Source organism: Haemaphysalis longicornis, unplaced genomic scaffold (genome assembly GCF_048455015.1).
Source record: "Haemaphysalis longicornis isolate Haplotype H1 unplaced genomic scaffold, Haemaphysalis longicornis Haplotype H1 scaffold_13, whole genome shotgun sequence".
Classification (NCBI taxonomy): domain Eukaryota; kingdom Metazoa; phylum Arthropoda; class Arachnida; order Ixodida; family Ixodidae; genus Haemaphysalis; species Haemaphysalis longicornis.
In genome coordinates this window covers 89,547,729-89,571,856 of record NW_027526233.1, presented here as the reverse complement: position 1 = coordinate 89,571,856, position 24,128 = coordinate 89,547,729, and the positions used below count along the sequence as shown (strand labels likewise).

The 24,128-nt window shown below is 47.9% G+C and overlaps 2 protein-coding genes across 4 annotated transcripts in view; one reads left to right on the top strand and one right to left on the bottom strand.

The window, feature by feature from the left end:
• Window positions 1–10,670: 10,670 nt before the first annotated feature.
• Window positions 10,671–12,630, bottom strand: LOC144164385 (uncharacterized). Its single transcript, XM_077694909.1, has 2 exons — window positions 12,171–12,630; window positions 10,671–12,067 (listed from the first exon to the last, which is right to left on the bottom strand). The coding sequence occupies exon 2, from the start codon at window positions 12,025–12,027 to the stop codon at window positions 11,596–11,598; it is 432 nt and encodes a 143-aa protein (XP_077551035.1). The 5' UTR covers window positions 12,028–12,067; window positions 12,171–12,630; the 3' UTR covers window positions 10,671–11,595.
• A 61-nt stretch (window positions 12,631–12,691) lies between these two features.
• The window catches only part of Snx6 (sorting nexin 6), a 56,459-nt gene continuing 45,022 nt past the window's right edge, over window positions 12,692–24,128 (top strand). The window contains exons 1-4 of one of the 3 annotated variants that reach the window (XM_077694907.1): window positions 12,692–12,917; window positions 14,119–14,220; window positions 17,917–18,027; window positions 21,606–21,727. In XM_077694907.1, coding sequence (XP_077551033.1) covers window positions 12,858–12,917; window positions 14,119–14,220; window positions 17,917–18,027; window positions 21,606–21,727 — 395 coding nt within the window. In that variant the 5' untranslated portion in view covers window positions 12,692–12,857. Of the gene's footprint in view, window positions 13,034–13,091; window positions 13,146–14,118; window positions 14,221–17,916; window positions 18,028–21,605; window positions 21,728–24,128 lie in introns of those variants that run through there. The other 2 variants (XM_077694906.1, XM_077694908.1) reach the window with 2 other exon arrangements.

The window sequence follows — 24,128 nt, the reverse complement described above, 5'->3', positions numbered from 1 at the left end:
TGGAAAGCAAGCTCGCTCGCTACACCCCTCCGAGCGTCGCAGTCGTATACCGACGCACCCCCTCTCCAGGAATCGTTCCTTGTTTGCCTCCGCTCACCCTGCAGCCAATTAACTCCTAAGCCGCACCCATCCTCGACTACCGCGACATTCCTGGATGCCAAAATTCTCCTCGCTTTCTTCCATTGTACCAGGAAACAAATTTGAATAGACTGGTGGGGACGTAAATTGAACAGGCCAAAGCTTTGGTCTCGTTACAGTTGTATTCCAGTTTTCGACGTCAGCATTGCACATTGTAGGGGCACAAGTGGCACCTCCCCCCCTTCACCGAGGGGCTGGTACCCGGGGCCCAGGGACCCCCGGCCCCCCCTTAGCGACGCCACTGCAGCTGAGTGTTTCTTGTCACTACAAACGACAACTTACCTTTTGTATATATATTTAGAGGTGTGTGATTATCAACTTTGCGTCTGTGAATTGAACACAAGTTAAACTTGGCTGTGAATTCAATAAAATATTTTTGAATACGAATAGTAAAAGCTGGCTGCGAATTGAATATTTTCAAACCACACTATCTTTGTTTTGGTGTTTCTAGAGTGTATAAAACATAACTACACCAAAAAAGACAGCTTAGGCAGTCAGAACTAGACACATCTCTGTTCAGGTACTTGCGCTTGACATACAAAAAATTTAATGTAACAGAGAAAATAAAACATAGACATGCAAACCAGTGCAACAAGAATTTTGCATATATTGAGATAAAGAAATATGGGCTCCTCAAAATGCTGTGAACACAGTAAGCATATTAGGCATATTTAATATGATAGGCAGCAGTCCCCCCACTCTCCTCAATGATTGAAAGGAAGCTGCGCATGCTAGTTGCCGGTGGGACCTCACCAACAAGCCAGCAATAACGTTTTATTTCTCACTTCTGCTATTATATTTATAGGAAAGCTATTTTAGATTATAAATTTTGCTTTTGTAGTGTGGCACTTGACCTAACATACAGCACAGTTAGTGAACACTTGCTTGGTGCAAGGCTTCTGCATTAGGCTTTTGGCACGGCTTCGGTGTCATGCAGAAAAACCAACCCGCAAGGTCTTACCATGTAGTGAAGCTTGAAAGTTTGCACATCTTCAGATAGAGCAAACATTCGTTCCTCTACTATTTGTAAATTTCAAATATTTGAAACAGAGCTGCAAATCGAATATCAAAAAGTACTCGCACAGTATTCTAAGTTGCGAATGTTCACACACCTTCAAATATACTGCCTGGTCACTTGAGTATAAGTGTATAATTTACACAAATAATTTCATGAACGATAGTTAAAAATGCAGTAAGGTGTTTCATGCAAGTTTGACGCATTTCTTTGAAATCACTGATAAGCATTGGGTGCAGTTGATTGGATGCTTAACCGCTCTGTCTTCCCTTTACTATCTCCTACATACCCTCAAACTCAATGGGCATGGCTTCATTTCTCCTACTCCCTTCTTTAAACACTGCTATGCTTTCCTTTCTTCCTCCACCGGATTCGACCTCCCTCAAAGAATACGCCATTGCCCTTGCAATAGAGCATGCTACTCTTAATGTTCCTACCACCACGCCAGTATATATCTTCTCCGACTGTCAGTCAGCACTTCGTAATTTCGCTAACCATGAGACCCACCCACACACCACTGATTTCGTCACTTCGATACTTGCATCGAATCCTTGGCCACGCTTCACACTGGTTTGGGTTCCTGGCCACGCTGGCATGTGCGGAAACGCCTTAGCAGACGCGCTCACCCGAGTACCTTTCCCAGGTCCGCCCATGTCCTGGCCAACCTTGTACCACCCGCCGACGGTTCGTACTCAACACCGCGCTTCCCACCATTACCAATTAAACGCCCAATGCCTATCACGCACCCTGTACCCACCCCCCAGTTCCTGTCTAACTCGTGAGGCTGCGTGCCTCATTCGACAGGCTTAAACCTCTTCACTCCCCTCCCATCACATTCTTCACCGCATCTATCGGCGCCCTGGCCATCCTTCCTGCCCCAGGTGTTCTTTCTACCCATCCGTCCCTCATTCTAATTGGGACTTCACCCCACCATCTCTTACCCAATCCCTCACTTTCATCACTTCCTGGGAGCTCTGGCTGTCTCCCCCGCCGACAGTGAACATTTAGGCTGCCCAGGAAGCTCTCTACAAACACGTGCACCGGATCCGCACGGACATTCTGGAGTACTACGTGGATCCGGTGAATTGAACTTTCAAATTAGGACCAGGCATTCAGGAGTACTACGCGGATCCGGTAAATTGAACTTTCAAATTAGGACCTGGACCTAGAAATAAGTGTTTGTTCTCTCTCTCTCTCCTTCCTTCCTTTGCAGGGTGGGCATTCATAGGGGCACGTGTTGGGTAATATGTTGTGTTGTAGTATGTGTGGGTTTGTAGGCATCTGTAAAACGGCTTTGGACTTAGAGGTTCGCGAGGGAATCTGGCAGGTCTTTTCTGCTTTCTACGAATCCGTGGCTAGTAAATTTGAGGGCAGCAGTGTGTGCCGCCTCATTCCCTTGTAGAAAGGCGTGATGTCCAGATGAGGTAGATGATCACTAGCTTTTGTATGCGTCGTAGTGTACTTGAGGTGTGATGCATCCTTCTTGATAAAGGGACATGCTTACTGGGAAGCACGGTGGAATCTGTCATGGCTGTGCTTGCATCTGTTTTTTGCAAAGTTGTGGAAGTGGTAGTGGTGAGTGTGGCGGGCATCAAGGGTTTTTTATGAGTGATTAATGGCAGACGTCCCAGGGTTTTGTGCTTAAATATGCATCAAAACAGTGAACTGAATGAAGGTGGCTATGCAGGTTAGTTGAGACTTCATCTTGGAAATTTTGGTCAAATGTCAGGCATGACTCAAGGAAAGGATAGAGGAAAGCTTCATCAACGAAGCTTCATTTCCCTCTGAGAGTGATTACAAAGTAAACAAAACCCTCATGTGACACTGCTTTAACACCACATGTATACAAAGCAATTACAGCTGCTGCACACTTCACACTAATTATTCAGTATTCTATAGTGCATCTGTCTCCCACCTTTACCACATAGGCCTCAAAGATTTCTCGTTCCTGTTTTGTGCCATACAACTTCAGCACTCTCGTCGTATCAAATTCTGGCATGCAGCCACCTGGCGTGCATTGAGTCTTGGAGTGGAGCACCAAATCGGTTTCTGTTCAAGTCGTCACCAATGCGGCATGCTCCCACCACCGCCTGTTAGGGCCTTGTCTGCCCTATGTACCATCAAGATACATTGAAATAGGAACAACAAACTACGTGACTTTCAGTATATGCTGTGCATCATGGTGACGGGCTGTGTAGCCACAGGAGGAACAAAGTTACAAGAATTCGTGTCCAACAGTGTTATGGAAATAGCATTTGAGAATGTTAATTTGGCCCACTGCCGCATGTCGTGCGGGGTCCCGCTACGGTTATCAAACTTTGTCACTGTGTACGCTCAAGCAGAACACGACGAAGGCTGATCGCAGAAGCACAAACGGGCACCAAATATGGTGGTGGGCGAAATAAATATTTTCACGGACCGAACAGTGCCCTCTCGACACCCACGTGCAAGTTGGTCGAACTGGAAGTACATAATACCTTAGATAAACTGCACGAAGCTTACCATCACTCCCAAACCTCCCGCCTCAACCACCTACCAGACGAGACACCCTTGAACTCCTCGTATATCCAGCGCCCCAAGAACAGCTACAAAGTGTGCCCGTCCACATCCGTCAACACATTTGTACAGCTCCCATACCGCGATATATACGCATCAATACGCTCGTCAGGAAAGCAACCCTCTGGAGACCAACGAAACTAACGTGGATAATTACAAACTTTTCATTTCTGCGCGCCAAGAGTCCTTTGCAATGATTTAAGAATATGCAGCAGGACCATGACCTCCTGAATATAATGTCAAGAGCTTATGACAGCACGCAGCGATTACAAGACACGGGGTTCGACGAACCAAAGCGACGCGCAGGAATCACCTTTGTAGCCTGTAGGTCGGAATAGTCTTGTTATTTCTTAGTCAACGACCGTGTGGTGAGCGACAATAGTTTCGTGCGAACGATCGCTCGTGGCTGGCCGGTCGCAATAGTCTTGTCTTGATATTTCTTAGTCAATGACCGTGTGGTGAGCGACAAGAGTTTCGTGCGAACGATCGTTCGCGGCTGGCCATGATAGCACCGCCGTTTGATGTTGAAGGCATACGCGCACTCGCACATCGGAGACGAAACGCCCAGCGGCCTCAACACGGTGCTCTAATAAAATGCAGCGCAGAAGCTTGTCGCGAGCGCACTCATCACTCTCGCAAATCGAGGCGGCACAACTTATGCAGAACGCCCGTGTTCACCGTCGTAACGCACTACGCGCAAATAAGGCGGCCGCACACACTCAGCGTCTCAATCACACGCTGCACACCACCGTGAGCGCTCTCCAGAAGTTCTTTGAGAGCGCCCTTATCACAATCGCAAGCCGAACACCCATGCACCGCTGCAACGGCAGACAAAAATCACGCCGAGAAGATCGCAGCAAAATAAACGTACAACAGCTGCCATTTTTTTTAATTATGACGTCACATCCGGCAAAAAAAAAAAGTCGCTTTCTTTGTTTTTTGATGTCTAGTTGGCGCATGCGCAGTAGGGCTCGTCCACCGTTCCTGAACGTCAGGTGTTCGGGGGGAATCGGCTCGGAAGCCCCGGGTTGCAGCAGACGCAGCCAAGGAGAAAACTACCCGGCATGTACGTGATATATCGAAGGCCGCCGAAGATAAGGTGGCTAGAATGGGGAGGTGTGAGTACCGGCGGCGGAAACGTGACTCCAAAGCGCGCAGATGCCACGGGCGGCGCTGTTGACCAAGGCGCGGTAGGGCCGTAGGGCGCGGCAGTAAGGCGCGCAGCTGGAATGAGCGCGCCGCCGGCATCGCGTCGGCTGCATTTCTACCATCAAGGGGGAAACGAACCCGTTGCGGTATGGCGAGCTTTCTGGAAGAGTAAAAGAGAATATTTATCACTAAAAAAATTTGAGCCCATTTCATTAGACCCATGAAATTTAGTTTTACGGGAACAGTTCGCATTGCATGCAGTTTCAAAAGCACGTTTGCACATTACGTGAAGTGGCTCTGGCTTCTATTAAAAAAAAAAAACGTGGAGTTGTGTAATGTGCACTGACACGGCCTTGTACAGAGGCGCCTTGCATTTCGCGTCCCTCGAAATACGGCCGCCGTCCTCGAGATCGGCACTACCGCATGGGCCTGCAAACTGTCAATAACTGAAGGCGTCTAGGAGTACACCGCGCTTTCTGCTACCCTTAACAAACCGCTAGACGGCATGCAGTTATCCCGCTCACATCAGAAATGATAGCAGACATTGAAGCAACACATCTGGTCTCGTCATGAAATCGTTTATTTACAATAAAAAAAAAAAACCGTTTATTTACATGTGAAGATACAAATTTGACTATATTTACAGGTGCCCATTAGCACCTGTATATAAGAAACACACGAAAAGCATTTACCGCTGAAAAGAAAATAAGAACTATTCACCGGGGAAGAACTATTTGCAGGTGAAGAAAAAGAAAAGCATTAACAGGTGAAAAAAACACAAAAAAAATGTTCATAGTGAGGATACTAAAAGAAGATATGAAGTAGGAAAAACTATTTTCAGGTGAAGAAAAACAAACTACTGACAGGTGATGAAGAAACAAAAAGTATTTACAGGTGAAGAGAGAACAAAAGTATATATATTGGGGGAAAAGAAAAAGTATTAACAGCGGAGCTGTTGTACAAGCCGTAAGTTCGCCGTAGCAGAAAATAGATACCAAGAAAATGCCGAGCCCTCGTGAGCGCGTGCGTCGCGGCGACCACCGAGCGCCTTCGGCACGGGAAGTGGCTTTAGTTAAAAAAAAAAAAAGAAACAGCGCTGTCGTCAAGCCCTACCGCCCATGTAAAAAGAAACAAACAAACAAAAAAAAACTTCAGCGCTAATGCGGAAGTTCCCGCCACCGCTGCCTCGAGAATTGATGAGAAGAGCACGGTACGTGGAAGTCTACAATGCTGAGGATGACTTTGCATCTACCACTCGCCGCGAAGACGGCGGCATCTTCGACGCATATGACGACGACGATTACTAGCTCCCAAACAATGCAACTAAACAATGATACTAAAAACTTAACTATGCGTCCGGGAATGCCCAACTACAAGAGCTTCGTCATTCAAGTATTGCGCGTGAATGCAAGCTTCCCTGAATTTTTTTACAAGTGAAGAATTAAAAAAAAATTGTAAAATTCAGCCTGCATCATGCAAGGTTTCACTGCATTCAGTTTCTTCTCATTACCTTGCTAGTTCACACCTTAAGTAGAAACTGTATCCTCCTAAGGCAATAAAACCGTATAGCGTGAAGCTCAGGGCAGCAGAATGGCCTCGGCAGCCAATCTGCGGCACATCACCCATTGACTAGCGAATTTCTCCCATGGCTTTAGCATGCAAAGGTACGTGTTACGCTGAATGCGCAAGTTAGTTTGTTTTCTCCGTTTGCTCCATCGTCTTCTTTGCTGTCGACAGCATCGCACCCCGAACAAATGCCCGAACGGGAGAACGACGCGAGACAGTCCACAACGCACGACGAACCTGGCCACGGCTAAAAACCCTCGATCGGCGTTTGATGATGAAGGGACTTTAGCCACGGCGAGGGCAGGGAGAGCGCGGGCAGGACGGCGCGACCGGCTGCGGCTACCGCGCCTCGACGGGCAGCGCCACATTTTCCCTGGTGTCATCTGCGCGCAAGGGAGTCACGCGCGGCCGAAGGAAGGCGCCGCGGTACTCACACCTCCCCATTCTAGCCACCTTACCGAAGAGAACGCCGCGAGCCGCCCCCCTCTCCGGGAGAGAGAGCGCAGATTTCGTCGCGTTGTCCGCGGTCGAGTTGAGAGGGAACGATTATGAGCGATTTCTCATCGCGCGTAGTTTCGTTAATTGTGAACGGATTTTCATAATTTTTGCGCGAGGAGATTTCTGGGACAATAGACTTTATCCCAAAATACATTACTAGTAGTCGATGGCAAGTGTTTCAGGGTCCCTTTAATGCCCTTGTGAAAGGTTTAACAAAGCTGAATTTATGAACGTCACTTACAAACGAAGGTCGCGGTACACATTTAAATAGAAAATGCTGAAGCCGTTTCTGTAAAACAATATCTGCCACTGTTGCAAGCTGCGTCTCTATACGCCCCAAAAAAGCATGTGTAAACTTCTGAACGTTTACAAATTCGAACAGAGACAGCACAATAAAATTAGAAACATAGTTTCTAAGCGGAACCACTGGCATCGACATAGAAAAATTCGCGATTCGTGCAAGCTAGCTTAATGAAAATTACTTAATGTAACGGCGCCGACGAATTGTACAACGTACACGGTGATCAGAACCTTTAACAAGGGAATTCTCTTATCTAGAGTTACAATGACAAGATTGCTTCTTGCTTTATCAGATATAAGGCAACAAGCAATCTTTCAATGGCAAAGGCGATAATTAAGTGAAAGCGGAATGAACAGACTGCCGTGGGCACGGCTTGCGCAGTCCTGCAGACGATCATCACCGAGTACAGATGAGCTAACCTTTGTTATTCATTTAGCGAATTATCGTGCAATGAGCTCTCTGTATTAAATAATTTGGCCACGCAAACACAAATTGTGCATTTTCGTTTTCTTTGTTATTGCCAAAAACATATGAGTTGCATGTCTTAAGCGAGGACGAGTTCATGGCTGAATTAAGCACAATACATGCAAACGTTACAGCGTAACAAGACCTGTTCCGGATAATTTAATCACATCATTTCATTGAAAAATATTTCACACTGAGTCTTTTAAAGCAATAATCAACAATTAATAGAATTATTTTTTTATTTATTAGTTGCAGCTTTCTTCGCGTCAGATATGTAGCAGCAGAAGTGTGCGATATTGCTTGAATCTTTAGCCTTTTATTCGTGGTGATAAACCTTTCTTGGCACGTTCTCGTCTATGACCGGGCCTTTCGTTTATGCTGCATGTCTTCCTTACAGCTTTTTTCTCCCATTTTACTTTATATCAATTAGTGTGAAGCAACGCGTAGCCTATACGGCTGCGCCGATGGTTCCTGGAACTATAAAAGTCTGGTTATGTACGCGTTTGCAGTAGGCAGGGAAGCTACAGAAGTAATGCCAGCCAGCTATAGTTTATGGCCAATGTGTTAGTACGTGTTCTTGTTTCTGTTTGCGCTGTAGCTATTTTTAAAGTTTTAGTATCTGTTGGTTGCTTCAAATGGCCCGCCCCTCAACTAACACTCACCCAATATAAACGAAGCCAATGAGTTAGTGCACAGCAACAATATACGGTACAGTTTAGGCGCTTTTGTACCACTAATGAGGTAATATGTAAAAAAAAAAGGAGAGGCTCAGCCGGGATATGAACCCGGGTGTTTTGCGTAGATGCAGTACTGTACCCGCTGCGCTACGATGGAGGGGTAACGTTCGCAGCGCCCCTAAACGGTTTCACCCCTTTGTTTGCCTCACATTTTGGGGCCCGTTTGAACCACTCTATACATAGTTCGCTCTAACCTGACCTTCCAATCACATCCCCCATTGTGCGCGCTCGCGGATATTGCTATCGTTAAAGCGTGCCTGTACCATGTTCTAACGTAATCGCCTATGAAATGAACTTACGGCGAGTGGTTAGCCGATGTAGCCGCCCTTGTACTTTTCCATTCACCTCGAGCTGCTGTTGATAAACCGTAAAGTGCGCGTCGCTCTGCCCTGGTATGTTTGAGCGAAGCGGAGCGCGGGCAATGACAACAGGCTCGACATGGCTGCGGTGAGATTGTTTACTTCCCGTTAGGCTTGTGCCGCAAGCAAGAAGACAACAGGCTCGACATGGCTGCCGTGAAGATTGTTTATTTCCCGTTAGGCTTGTGCCGCAAGCAAGAAGATAATAGAGTTTTAGCAGTCCGCATGTTCCGTCTTTTACGTTGTTACCGTGTTGTCCGGGACCCACTGCGCCTGCGGGAAGGGCGAGGAGGCACACCTCACCTTGACGAATGCACGGGCATGGCAAGGGCCAGCCTGCGAAACTATTCCACCCTACCGCAACGGGCCCTGGTCAACACGGTAACCACGCACAACACGGACCATACGGAGTGCTAAGAGTCTGTAATATGAGATGACTGTGATCGTCAGAAGAGGTGAACTGAAGGCGCCCTCCTGAACAGTGCCAGTGCCAACGGGGAGCCCGGGACGCCGCACTGGATGTTCGAAATGCCGCTTGTTGCTTCTAAAGAGGCTTCACTGGCAGCTGGCTAGATGGGGTCTGGGAATCTGGAGTCGGCAGGCACACCGGCCACTCGAGCATCGTTTTCTCATTCACTTGGTGAAAAATCATAAATGTCCGAGTCAGCCATGACAACCAGAGAACCAGTAGTCGGCCATGCCTCAGTGACGAAAACGCTACTGCTGCCAGCATTTACGCTCTAAAGTGCATTGGTGCTGCCGCTGCTTGTTGGCTCCTAGTTTATGATGGAACGGCTACATCATGAAAAAATGAAAGCGAAGCGGGTGAAAGAAATGCTAGCTTTGTTGCTTACTTCACAGGAAATAATGCATCATTGCTTGTCAAACGAAAACTGGGACAGCTAATGTATGATCTTTCAGTTAAAAACATTTCATTCAGCCGTTAGTGTCCCTTTAAGGTAGCTTGTAAGTCCGGATCTCCTCCAACATGCTGATGTTTCCCTGCCCCTTGATCGGCGCGATATTCTGGATTGAACCAAAGTTGTCGCATCCACTCTTGAGTAGGGGAGCGGCGGCTCTCACACCGCCCTGCCTTTATTTAGGAGTCACACCCTTCTTCTGTTGCCCCATCTCTCCCTTTGTCGGAGACCTGGCTGTTGCACCTCACACGGGTTTCCGAAATGGCCACTGAAAGCTCTCCATGACTGGCAGGCCCGGATCGTTTCGTCCGCAGCTTTTCACATCTCCCTTAAAATGAATGCCGTTAGCACGCACTAGATCCTGCGGCAACCGTCTTCGTGCACTCGGCGTTTGTAGTACGGGCTTTTCTGTGCTTCTCATTCGAGACATGAATGCACGTGAACTGGTGAGAAGCACAGAGCATGCGTCATGCCAACGAACGCTGGGCAGTGAGTTCTAGATAGTCGAGCGGTGCCGGTGCACACAACGATGTCGTCGCTCAGTGAGGTTTTCCTGCACACGTTGGCCGCTATAGCACAGCCATCGTATTGTTACTGTCCGTTGAGTTCCTGCATAATGCATCGAGTTGGGCCTTTACTACATCATTGTTACTATAAGTGCGAGCTTAATGTTATAATCATTGGACATCACCTTTGGAGGGGCGTACGCTATGACGTATCTTTCTCGTTGCGAGCAAGTGTTGCCACAATTACGACGAACGCTGGAGTATTTTTTTTTTGCCAGTTTTGGCCAATAATCCTAAGTGCGTATGCTTTCTCGGTATTTTCAACTGTAGACACGAAAAATTATGATTTGCTAAACAGCTTCACTATTAAAATGTTTTTCGTAGCTGGACCAAAGCTGAACGACTTCACAAAGGTTCGTTCTTCAAGGCAACACAAACTTGTATTTTTGTCTTCGTGACCCCTTAGGAAATGGAATCGAACCAGTGCCCTTCGCAGCAAACAGCCACAGCCACTCAGAAGTACACGTCATGCTGAAGCCAGCGTGTTCAGCCAATGAGGACCCAGTGCCAGCAAAATATCGTGCCACGTTTCATGTCACCAAACAAAATACGATCAAGTGGGGCGCATATTGTTAGAGGACTCCGATGGAACGCCATTCATATTGTCTACGACTGAAGAGCTTTGCCATGAAAAGTGATATTGTGCAGGGAAACACAACACATGGCAGAGTACGAACCACTCAAGTGTTTGACAAAACTTTGCGCGGTCATGGGCGATATTCTGAGGCGTAGAACCGAAGTCACTGGCAAAGTCAGGAATAAAATGTTCGAAGTTTGGGAATTGCGAATTTGCGAAAAGGGACCCGTACCACTCTCGAAATGTCAAAAAGATTATTTTTTTACTCGGTCAGTGACTGCGATTTCACGCTTCAAGGGGAGTACAACAAACGATTCTTTCACATCACACACTGGGCAATACACTGCGCTCGACGAATCACTCAAACTGTCTTACTTATTCCGAAACATCCATTTATTTTCTGCAGCACTCAAGAGCTTTGCCGGAAATGTTAAATGGTATAGGCACGCGCACTGTAATGGGAGAGTAAGAACAGTTATTTCACATCACCCGCGGGGTAATTAAGCGCACTCAGAGTTTTTCCACTGTCCCACTGGTTCGAATCTTCAATAAGTACACAACTCAACCACTCAACAGGTGGAATTGGCACGCACACAGTACGGGCACTCAACAGGTGGAATTGGCACGCACAGAGTACGGGAGATTTGCAGGGAACAGTGAAACGATGTAAGCACGCGTACCGGCAGAGAGACACGAACCATTGTTTCCCAACATCTCCATATTAGAGTAATCAGCCACACTCGATGCACTAGGTGACGGGCAGCGCGGCCCTTCTGAGCACGAGGTACCCGTTGACCTGATCGGCGGTGAGAAGGCGCAGGCGAGCGTACTCGTGCCGGTCGGCGTAGCGCAGCTTGGTCTTGGGGTCCGTGTACGGGGCCTCCAAACCACTCAGGTCCGAGTACTTGCGCCACGGACGCACCGACGGCGCCGCTTCCAGCGCCGCGTACGCGCCAGGCTGCAGGCGCTCCGCCGTCACCACCTGCTTCAAACTCTTCCACACGCGCGGCTTGCTCCTTGCAGTCGTCGCGCCCTGCGACGTCGACGTCGAAGGCGTCGACGCCAGCGGCTGCTGCTGCTGTTTGGAGCTCGGCGTGGGCTCCTTGGACGTAGACGGACGCTCGGTGTCGTCCTCTTTAGGCTTCTCGGGCTGCTCGCTGCGAGGCCTCTTCTTGCCCATGGCTCTCGGGATCGCTCACCTTCGGGAACTGCGTTCGAACCTGCGACGTTGCCAGTCAAAGTGATAGTCCGGTTATAGTTGATGGACCATGACTTTAGACGTCACAGTGAGAACCGCAAGTTCTCAAAACACGAAAAGCTCACCGATTATCTGCGACACCAACGTTCCAAACGATTGCCAGTCACGTAAACGATGGCTCTGTAGTTCTCTCTGCGTGTGCGAACCTCTGTCTCTCCGCGCATCCGGTAATGGCACGCACTTGTCTTGGATTCCAAAGCGACTGCGCCGAATCCGAAGCTCATCCAAAGCCAAAAAGAAGCCAACATCAAAAGCTCGCGAAACCAGCCGGCAAAAACGCAGCTTGTTTTTGCTAACACGCGAGGTCTACCAGACGACTTCTGCGCTTTCATTTTTGTTTCCTTTTAATAGGTCGCATTTTTACATCACCCTCCGTCCAATGTACAACCGTCTGAGCATGAGCAGCACTAAATAAAACGGTGAAGAAAACCCCGTCTGTAGCGCGTAGTCCGTGGCAAGAGCAGCCGAATTCTCACAACAGTCGACCCATTTGTGGGTGCGTCGGTGTAAATCGTATTAAAACGAACGAATAAGTTCCGCTCATGCGCCGTTGACCCGTGCACCGGCTTCTGCGCGCCTATCAGCTATCGGGCGGCAGCGTGAGCGCGATTGGGCCATGTGACACCGACGGGGGGTGTGAGTGGGCGTTTTCGAACGGAGGAAGCAGCGAGGCCGGCTCGGAGCGGTCGCTGCTTTGGGTCGTGCGCGATTTCGGTGGACTGCGTCGTCACTGTGCCGGCCAGCGCCCAGTGATGATGACTCTTCAGGACGGCGCCGATGACACGGCAAACGCGACCGACAGCTCGCTGAAGGTAAGGAGACGGCCGCACTCGTTCGCTCGGCCCCGCACGAAGCAGCCGCGACGAGCATGTTAGGCCTACCCGCCTGGGAGTTGAGCGAGCGCTGGCGATCGGATATGGCCCGCCGTGTGAGTGCTATCGCTTCCTCGCGGCTTGTCACTTCGTACGAACGTTTGCATCCCTCCGAGGAAATCCGATTCGATGGCCTCGTTCATTCTGCGCGCCTCGTACAGCAAACTGGTAAACAATCGCTCCGGGCTACCTGCGCAACTTTCCAAGTATACTCGCTTTATTTATTGTTCTTAATTGACGCGCGCAATTTGCGTATTACAGCCGATAGTTTTCAAGTTATAAGAAGCTAAGTTTGCTGTGTTTTGAAGGTCGCGTGGTGTTGCGGAAGCCAGGCTAGTGCGCTTCGTCGATACGTGACCGCTGGGAGGCATGGCTTGACGTCGGCTTCCGTACACAGGGTCGTCCGTCAAGCGTCGTCTGCCTGTCGCCTGACGCACGTTTAAAATGCCAGATGTCACGAAGGCATCCCCGCAGCTAGAGTCTTCGCGTGCCTTCGCCGATTGGGCGATGGCAACAGCTGGCTTCGCCGCCGGCTGTCACTTGCTCGCTGCCTCTTTTTTTCCGGTCACGCGGTAACTACGCCTTCGATAGGGAACGAAGTCTTCGACATGTCATCTTCGCCGCCACCGGCGTTGGCGAACTCTTCGAAGAATCTCTACGGGCCCGTGTTGACGCCCCTTTTTGCTCGCTCTTGGACGGGCGCCGTGCGGTTCGGTTGCGTCGGTCCCGCGGTTCGGAATATTTGCTCCCCCCCGTTAGTGGGGCGTGCCTAAGCAACGCCTCCTTTGGTCGGGCGTATCTTGCGCGTTTTGAGTGTTTCCGCGTTATGACGAAGCAGTGTAGTAGTTGTCACAGATGTTACGTTGTTGCAGATGGTTAGTGTGAATGGGGTTGGGGAGGCCAACCTTGGTGGAGGAGTCGAAAATCGTGGCGTTTTTCAGCAGCCACTGAATTAATGTGAAATCTTTATGACATCGTAAGCCATGTATTGCTCGTAGGAGGAAACCGTTTGGAGCTGACTGATCTCGTGGAAACCACGCACTTTGAAGCCCGTTGTTTTTGAGGGTTTGCTATCAGCAGTGCAGTGAGTTCTCGGTTGCGCCTTGCTCTACAAGTGTGTGATCTCCTGCGACTGCTCCAGATGCGGTCGGATACGATCGACCTGGCGGACCAGTCTCTGGTGGTGGACATCTCGGACGCCCTCAGTGAGAGGGACAAGGTCAAGTTCACCGTCCACACCAAGGTGAGGGAAGTGGCCTGCTCTGGTCATGGAGTGCCGACGAAATGACTGTCAATATTCATTATTGGAAAAGGGGGGGGGGGGGGGGGGAGGCTGCTTGGGTGAGTTGGTGTGGGACTGTACTCTTACTTCATTGTGTACCGGACATAAAACGCTGAGGACTCGACACGAGTGGGGCTCGAGGACTCGACGCGAGTGAGATCGGAAAGACGTGTGCAGTAGTTAGCTTTTGTTTGCCTGCCGGATGTATCATTTGCTGGAGCTAGGTACTGGATAATCCTGTTTAAACTTGATTTTTGGGACATTCTGTATGGTTTCCTTTGGTTCAGAAACATTTATGTATTTATTTAAAAAAACCCGTAAAGGCCCTCTGAGAGGGTATTACATAGGGTAAGGGGGGTTACACTGGCATCAGAAAAGCTACAAAAAAGATGAAATAAACACAAGTAAAAATGGCAAAAATAGCTTACATTGGTGGAGTGGGAACAAAATAGGAAACATTCCGTAGAACAAAAAACAGATATTGGTACAGTAACTAGAACGAACCACACAGTATTGCCACACTGAATATTACCATACCATTATTACAGCCAGAACTGAGTGAAAGGAGGCAGCGAAATGATACATATATTTTCGCTCACAGCGTTAGTTTCATGGCATTTGGTACAGCCGCCGAATTCTCAACTGTTTGTGCGTGAGCCCCTTCTACATTGTTGCTGCCTCAAATAACCACCCTAGCAATTGTCTCTGAGGTGATTTCTGGCCTGTTTTTTGTCGAAATGATTTGTGCGGAAGACAGAATGTGGCTGATTTTGAAGTATCTCTCAGCGAGGCTTTGCAATGCCTTGGTTATTATAAAGGGTCATCGTCTTGCAAGCACTTTGTCTCTAAAAATTATTTCTCAAATGTACAAAGCAGCAGCCCTTGCGGAATGACGTTTCACACAAGGCTGTCATCATTCTTTCCTTGGTGGTTACACCCGGTCTCCCGGCGCATTGCAGGCTTTGGCCAATAGCAGCTTTTCTGCCCTTCATGGTATCGAAGAACACCCCGCAGTGTGGGGTGGTTCCACGTACAGTGCAAAAAAAAAGCATGATGACTGGTTGAGAAACTAGGTGAGGTGATGTATGTGTAATAGTTTGCCTGTATGTTCAGGACCAGATTGTACAGCCTCGTTTGTCAATCTCGAATCTCGTATAATGCGGCTTCTCAAAAGGAGCGAGCGATTACGGGACTGGTTTCCTTTGAGTATAGGTCAGAAAGCACGGCAGCTTTTGTTGTCCAAATGAAACCACAAGCTAACGCGTTCATTTGTGGTTGTCAATTAACTCTCGGTGCTGTCCACTTATTGGCTGAAGTTGTGCAATAATCGTGTTCCCCCCTCCCCCCATTTCCCACAAAGCAAAAACCCTGTGGGGGCCTTTGTTCAGTAGAAGTGAATCTGGCACTCCCCCAAAATATGCTTGTCTTTTCGTTCCCTAGCTGCAAACAAGGTAGAACAGAGCTTTCTGCAAATGGAGTCCGTTGACTGGTGCCATTACTTGCTTGCAACACTTCCTCAAGAACTGGGCATCGATGCGCGCTTCTAAAACAACTGAGGGCTTAATAACTAGATGCGTGCTGAGCACGAGACCGCGGGTTCGATTCCCGGCCGCAGTGGCCGCTTTTGTGATGGAGGCGAAAAGCGAAAACGCCTGTGTGTTCGAGATTTCGGCGCACGTTAAAGATCCCAAGGTGGTCAAAATTAATCCACAGCCCTCCACTGCGGTGCGCCTTATAGCCTGTGTAGCGTCGGCACGTTGAAACCCTACAATCCTTTACTAAATGTGTTGGTATTGACCGACCTGGCGCACTTGACTGCTCTCTTCAAGTGCTGCTTTTTATTTGCAACTCCGGTAGGGGCATCATTTGTAGCACATACCATTGGCAGAAATCGGGGCCATATGAAAATATGGCCTCGTAGCATGCAATAGTTCCTAGAGTTGGAAATTGCCTTTAGCGTATCCCATTACCGTGGCTGTGCGGAGCAGTAACTCGCCTCGTGTGTTTCGTATTTGTCTTTCACTGTGTTGCAGTGTTCGCACAGGTCCTTGAAAACCCTTGAATTTAGAAGTGTCACTTTCAAGGCCTGCAAAGTCCTGGAATTTTTAAATGGTCCTTGAAAACCCTTGATTTTTCTGGAGAGAATCAATGGCCCTGCCTTTTCACAAGAATTTCAAGTGTTTGTCATGGATTTTAGGTGTTAACAAATGTAAAGAAACATTGTAACAATCAAGTTTCAGTGTATTGCGTGAAGTTACCAGTTTGGTGGATTTTCATTATTACAAGGCAACATTGGGAGCAGGCACTTGTCAATCCAATCCATATCACGATACAATCCAGTGAAAGCCAGCTTCTGTTCTCTATAGCGCTAACCACATGGAGCGATTTTTCCAGCGACGCGACGAGCGACGCGACTAGGATCCGCTGTCGCCAAACCGAAGTCGCTCGCCGAGGCAACCACATGACAGCGACGGCTCGAGCGACTGAGCATGCGACTGAGGATGGCGATTTCAATGTTTCCGCATTGCGCATAGTAACGCGCTTGGTACGCTGGATGTTTGCAAACATTTTTTTTATCATTTGTCATAAAAAGCATGACTAAAAAGTATTACGCCTTTCTACCTTGCTTTTTGCACTGGTTTGGGTTAGCGCACGCTTTTCCTTCTGCGCCTCGTTTCTCGGCTCCAACATGAACGCCGTGAAGAATTCGCTTTCTTAACATCGTTTTTCCCACACGGGTCTCACCCAGTGTGAGAGGGAGCCTTCTTGCTTCTGCTTCAGCGTGTACTCAAGCTTTGCCACGCAAAGCTTTCTTTGCCGCTGCACCGCAAACGTCGTCTGCGTGGATCTTCCCCCCGTTCTCTTTAAACCGGAGGTTGCGTGCTTACGTAGGGGCTCTCCTATTGGCTAGTCGCTGGGGCCACTTCCGGGAGGCGAGCGACTGTTTCTGGCGACCCAGAACCGAGCGATTCGATGAGCGACTTGGTGCGCGGCGAAAAGTAGTTCGTCGCTAGTCGCGTCGCGCCCCAAGTCGCTCGCAAAATCGCTCCATGTGGTTGGGGCTTATCTTGCATCTTCCATCTAGTCTGTGGACGCTTGCTCATTGCATGTTTGTTGTGCCTCATGCGCTCCATCTATGTTTGCTTTTATGTGCAAATGGTGGACGTGTACATAGTTCATCCTGCCTTGAGGCAACACTTGTGCGATTTAATTTCAGCTGATACTCTTGCTGACAAAGCAGGAGATGCAGGCAACATTAACCAAGTTTTGAAATCAAACAGCCTCAGCAAAACACAAAGAAAAAAAAAACCTGTAAATACCAGCCATGAAATAAATAAATAAAAAAAGCTGGGGGAGCACTTACTAACCCGTTAGCACCTATCTAAATGTGCACTAATGTGCTTAGATGTTGGGCAATAAAAAACTTTTGCATTGTGTTGGAAAGGTTATAAGTAATTCCAGATAAAACATTAGACGGGGATCTTGAAAATGTGCTTTTTGGTCCTTGAAAACCCTTGAATTTTTGATTTTGAAGCCTGTACGAACCCTGTGTTGGGTATGTTGATGATGCTCCCGAAGCATCTGCAATGCAAGCTGTGCTGTGGATCGCCTGGTATCGCTAACGGCAGCCCGCACGGCCCTCTCTCTCTCTGGCAGACGACGCTGTCGGACTTCCAGAAGCCGGAGTTCTCGGTGCTTCGGCAGCACGAGGAGTTCATCTGGCTCCATGATGCCCTGGAGGAGAGCGAGGACTATGCCGGGATGATCGTCAGTACTGCCTCTTCGCTTGCCCTTTAAAAACCCGAGTGCATCCTAAACCCACCCACATAATGGCATTGGGCTGCTGGGCGGAAAGTTAGAGCAGCAGAACTAACGCGAGTGGTCATGTGTACTTCTCCTGATGGAGGCAAGAGTCAAAAAACGTTTGTGTGGGGATTTAGGGGCACATTTAAAGGGGACATGAAGACAAGATGCAAGTTTGGTTCATTCAAAAGATTGCCTCGTTAGAATCATGTTGACGCATCTTTTAACGTAAACTTCGCTCAAATAAGCTCTATAATTGGGGAAAAAAGGGAATGGCCATGCGACCCACTCGCTCATTTCCCTACGATGTCGGAACGTACAGAATCTATGCTGTGCTACCAGCCAGCTCTGCGATTGGCGGAGGGCGGCAAAAGCAAACTCGGATTAGGCAGAGCTTATAAGCTTGCTGAATAAGCTGTCTGCGTTCAAATTTAGGGCGCATTCTTTTTGTATCAGTAAGAATGGTGGGACAAACACTGGAAGTTACGAAAGCACACGTAAACATAGAAGTACCGATGCGTACTGGTGTTCGTACTGCGCGCACTATGCTTCGTTTAGATGCACAGCACTGCGGGGCTTTGGGGTTGTCTTAGACGACACTGGCCGAGTAACGCAAGCAGCGGTGTCTTAAGTCACCACATTTGTCGAGCGAGCACCATGTTTCACGAAAGAATGAACAAAAAACAACCAGGTTCAATACGGTCACAAACATACCAAAGGCAGAAAACTGCTTGCTGCGGTCTGGTGGCGCCGTCTAGGTTGACTAACAGTAAGCAATGCTCCGCTCCGCACAAAGCTTAGCCGAAAGGCCTGTTCTGGTGATGTCATTGCAAATGTTTTTCAAACACGTGTTTTAATGTGAGAATCAAAATTTTAGCTTTAGTTGATTAATTTCGCAGTGAATAAAGCATTGTTTGCTCCCAGACAAGCGCTGGGGGCACTACAGAACACGAAATATTTCCAATTACACAAACTAGTATTTTGGCTTCATGGCGCCTTTAAGATCCCCAGACGACCAAAACAAATGTGGAGCCCTACACTACGTGTCTCATAGCCCAGGGGCAGCTTCAGCGCGTTAAACCCCCAATATTTGAAGATTTGTAAACTTGTAGGAGTTGGCAGCACTGGTTGGAACGTTGAGGGGTTAACTCTTTCGTGACCACAAAAAAATGGACCACGATGGCGAAAAGTGTAAATGCCTGTGTGTACGAGACTTCGGCGCTCGTTAAAGATCCCCCTCGGGTGTTCAAAATTAATCCAGAGTCGTCCACTACGGCGCACCTCATCGCCTGCGTTGCGCCGGTGCGTTAACTCTTTCGTTACAGCGGAAAAAAGGCCGATTTTGAGTGCTTCCACAAAACTATTTTTTTCTCTTGAGCTAGTGGACACATTTAGCATTGCTATGCATGTAATTGTAGCTTATAGATTGCTCTTGCAAACACATACCAGCAGTTTTGTGAAAGGTACAATTACTTACAGTTGATTAGTAATCAGAAAAAAATGCACAAAAAAGTATACACGCAACGTATATAGGCGATTGTAGTGAGCCTAAAAATTATTCTAGGAATTCTACGATATACAAATTGTTCCTACATTTCTTGGCTATGATTCAATATATATATCAATGCTGTACACCAAGTTTTGCATTTTTCTGGGCCCGTCAAACTAGCGGAACTGACGGCTGTGCCACTCCTCGAAGCCACTTGAGTGTAAGTCGGTCATACATCCAAGCACACTTTTTTGTGTTCTGACACAAAATCCTTTTCACTTTAGTGGCAAAAAACTAGAAAAAAAATCCAGCGCTCTTGAGAAGTGTCGCGCATCGCTCCGTAGCGGTAATCTGACACGAGTGCCAGGCTATCATGAAGGTAATAACGCGATATGATGCGGCGCATTTGGCAAAATATCCCTACCATACGTTGTCCAGACCATACACATCAATGTAAAGCCGCAGTCATCAGATAGGAAGCCTGTTTTGTTTATAAATACAGCGAGACGCCGTTTTCACACAACTCGCCACTACCGCGGGTTCAAATTTCACTCTTGGCGCGGTCTCTGCACGCGAAGTATCAACAAAACATAATAAAATCGAAAAATGAGTTGTCAATAAATACGCCAGATGGCGTTAGTTGTCCACCAGGCGCCGTTTTTAGCTTTCGCGGGACGTTTGAAATCATCGGACACCGGTGTCTGATGGCCTATGGCTCCGTAGTGAAAGAGTTAAACACTAGAAACAAACCTTTGTACCATGCATTGCTTGTCCATCCTTGCTGCTTCTGTGCAGTGTGCTTGTACCGTATTTGACTTTTTAGCGTGCTGTAATTAAAGCAGAACATGTACAAACTGAAGGTCATTTTTAGAGTGCACGGCAAAACTATGCATTGACGATGGCTAAGTGGACAGTAGGCTGTGGTTAAAAGTAAGCATGGGGCTGAAATTTCCCATGTCAGGAGAGAGTCCTTTCTTTGTCTAGCAGTGGACGTAAATAGGGTGGTGACAGTTATTCATAACCACCCTCTTCTTAGCCATGCAGTCAGTGCCAGACTGTACTGCTGACGTCTGAAGGTACATTGATGGGTTTACGCTCCAGTGGTCTTCACGCTTCCGGGGCTGTTATGCTAGTAATTTACATAGTGGAAAGCAAAGGTTAAACCAAGTTGCAGCGTGTAGTGCCAGCTCTTTATCTTAAAGGGGCGCACTGATTTTCGAAAACTTTTTTTTTACCCGATTTCAAATATGCAATTAGTTTAGGTTTGAGGTAATTAGTTTCCTAGTCAATTAAACGTCTTCCTGGATTGTTCTTGAGAACAATAGGCAAAACGTATTCAACAAAAAAATACCAGCAACGCATGAAGATACCAGAAAGAAAAAATACCAGACATTGTGGAGAATGAAATGTGGGAAGCAGTCTTTTTTTGTTTTGCAATCGCAGACAAGTTTACATAAATTCTAATTTGTCTGTTTGCAGTACTGCTGCTAATCAGTTAAAAATAAGGCTAATTAAACAACTACTGAAACACAAAATGCAAAAAATCTGCTTCCCATATCGCATGGTTTAAACATTCAGCTTCACAGTGCAAGAGAAATGGTCTTTTTAGCTGCACTACATGCTGGGATGTACCTCTCGGGAATTTCCTACCTGTGCGATACCACTCGTGTGGCGAACTGGGGAATTGTGAAAAAATTATTTTTTTTTGTTGAAATCTGTCTCTATGGCATTTATAAGTACCTGGTGCTGTTCCCAGTACAGAATTTCTGCAGGATAAACTGTGCCTTGCAAATCGAGAAAAAAGTTACACCTGCAAAAGTGCTCTCTTGGGCAAATTTTTTTTGCCCCAAGATCCATGTGCCCCCTTACCACCTGTGTGGTCCTCTTGACTGCTGCCTTTTAATTAAAAGGCCAACCGCAGTAAGGTCTACGTTGCCCTTGACTAATTGGTGTCAGGTGTTCAGGTTCGGGCAGGCACTCGTCTGCCTAGTAGCCATGGTTGGCCGAGCGAGGGGGTGGTACGCCAGGTGCAGTGTTGCCGTTGTGTGTGCAGATTCCCCCGGCGCCTCCGCGGCCAGACTTCGACGCCTCGCGGGAGAAGCTTCAGAAGCTCGGCGAGGGCGAGGGCTCCATGACCAAGGAGGAGTTCGCCAAGATGAAGCAGGAGCTCGAGGCGTGAGTCTGTGGTCTTACCTGCGCCATCTTCCTTCTTGTCCTTGTGGGGTCCGAGAAACTTCCCGATGCATTTACTCAGTGTAGGCTGGCCCCCATTCTAAGCGTATCCCCCCCTCAGAATAGGAAGACTCGAAAAAAAAAAAATGCTTTGCGTGTAAGCCAACAAAAAAAATGAAGGAAGCTCACACTATAACACGCGAGACTTGAAGGTAGCGAAGCTTTATGGAGCCAATTTGGTGCTTCGCTGCTGCAACGACCTTTACTCCAGCATTGTTGCTGTAAGTGTGAGCTTCCTTCATTTGTTTGGAAGTGATAATCCTTGGACATCACCTTGGAGGGGCGCACGCTACGACGTGTCTTTCTCGTTCCGAGAGTGTTGCCTCGATTACGGCGAACGTTGGAGTTTTTTTTAAATTTTTTCCCAATCTTGGCCAATCGGGGGAATTGAGGACATTTTTCTTATTTTTTAACCTATGTGCTTGAGATTTACACATTGGGTGTATTTCACCATCCTGAGCACAAATATGCAGTCAGTTTTCGTCTATGGGGTGTACGTTTAGAGTTGTGCAACATGTTACGTCACTCCGTTTCGGGCAATTTTTTCATCATGTACCTACGAAATACTCAAATAGCTTTTTTATCCCTTTGTGCTCCAGAAGGACCAGGGAGTGCAACTATGCCACTGCAGTAATTTTAGCACTGTTTCTGTAAACGCTGTAAAATTCTTAAATGTCGGGTCATCAATTTGCAATGTTTTTGCAAAGCTAAGTGCATAAAATCTTGTGCCAGCAAAAAAGAAATTCCGTACTTTTGTGGTTTTATTGCACTGTTCAGATCATAAGCTTTCAAATGCAGCAAAAATGATGTAAATCGAACCAGTACATCCCAAGATATTGTACCCGACAGCTAACCATGTGGGGAAAAAATTAGTTCTGAGAAAACAGGGCACGAAGCTTGCAAACATAGGCAAAAATGGTCATTTAGGAGTCTTCAAAGGGGCACAGCTTTGTGAATACTTATGATACAGCTATGATATTTTGCAGGTACGTTCTTTGGGACCTGTAGACTGCAAATAAAATTAATACAGAAAATTGATTTTTTAGCCAAATTTTTGGTCCTCAAGACAAACGTGCGCAGGGGATGCTGGGCGGTCGTCGCGTGGCACGCACGCACGAACGAACGCTCGGCGTTTCCTTGGTCTGCCGGGCAGTCGCCGCAAGGCCCACGCTCGCGTGCGCGTGCTCGGCAATATCTTGGTACTTTTAACTGCACGCACGAAAAATTACGATTTGGTGAAACAGCTTAGGTGTTAAAAAAAACTGGCCACGTACCTGCTCGCCTCACTGCAAATGTCGTCAAGACTGTCTTTTGCCACCCGTGCGGCGTCCACTTCTTGCACGCCATCTTTTTGGCATGTTTTTTTTATTGTTGCAATGGATGCAATGCTGACATGAGGCATAGGCTGAGGCGTTAGCTGTGTGTATTCTCCGGTCGAAATATTGCTTTCAACACTTATTTTTGGTTTCAACACTTATTTCAACACTTATAACTGGTCTGCCCGCATGCGGGCCAGACCACTTGCTGAACAGACGCAAGCCAGCAGGCGGGTACTTGTGAACGGGAGTTAACCTTTAACGGAACCACGCGGCAGCAGTACACCAACGCACCAACCACGACAAGTCGAATTTCAGGTGGCAGGTGGACCGTGAATTTGAAGCTCGCATCGAGCCGCCGACAAATGCGAAAGCACATCTGACGCAACTCCACGGCAATGGCCAACCGAACATTCGCTTTTCCCGCCCGCTCGATCCAAGTTTCTTCCTTTCACAACGCTCCCTCTCCCTACATCTCTGCTCTTGGCTGATTGGTGTCTTTCAAAGCCGCGTTGGCACTCCACTCCTTTCGTTGCTAGGGCGCCTCGATTCGCGTGCGTCTGCCGCAAGGGTGGTGACACATATACGTTGGCACTGCCATTTTGGGTCACTCGCTGGTGGCCGCAGTAAGTCACTGCGGCTCTTTGATCTACAGTCTCTGACTCCCTGCGGATAGTCCGCGGGTAGTCGGAGGATTCCCCGAAGCCGTAGGGATTCATGGGAAAATCGAATGCAGGACTGCTTCTCAGGGAGTGTCCGCGGTGAGTCCACGACTGTAGATCGAAGGGCCCCACTGTAGCAAGACCGCGCTGAAATTTTCGCCGCAATACGGTTTACTCGCGAAGTTTGAATCGTCTTGCCTATTTCGCATTGCTTGGTCTTGTGGGAAACGGTAACAGCAGTGTTGAGCACTTCGACCCAATAGTGACGGCACGGGACCGCTGAGAGGGTCTACACCATGTACGGGAATGCCGTTTATTTTACATCTCTGCCTTGTACTATCGTTCGTTTAGCTTGGCCTTGGTGGT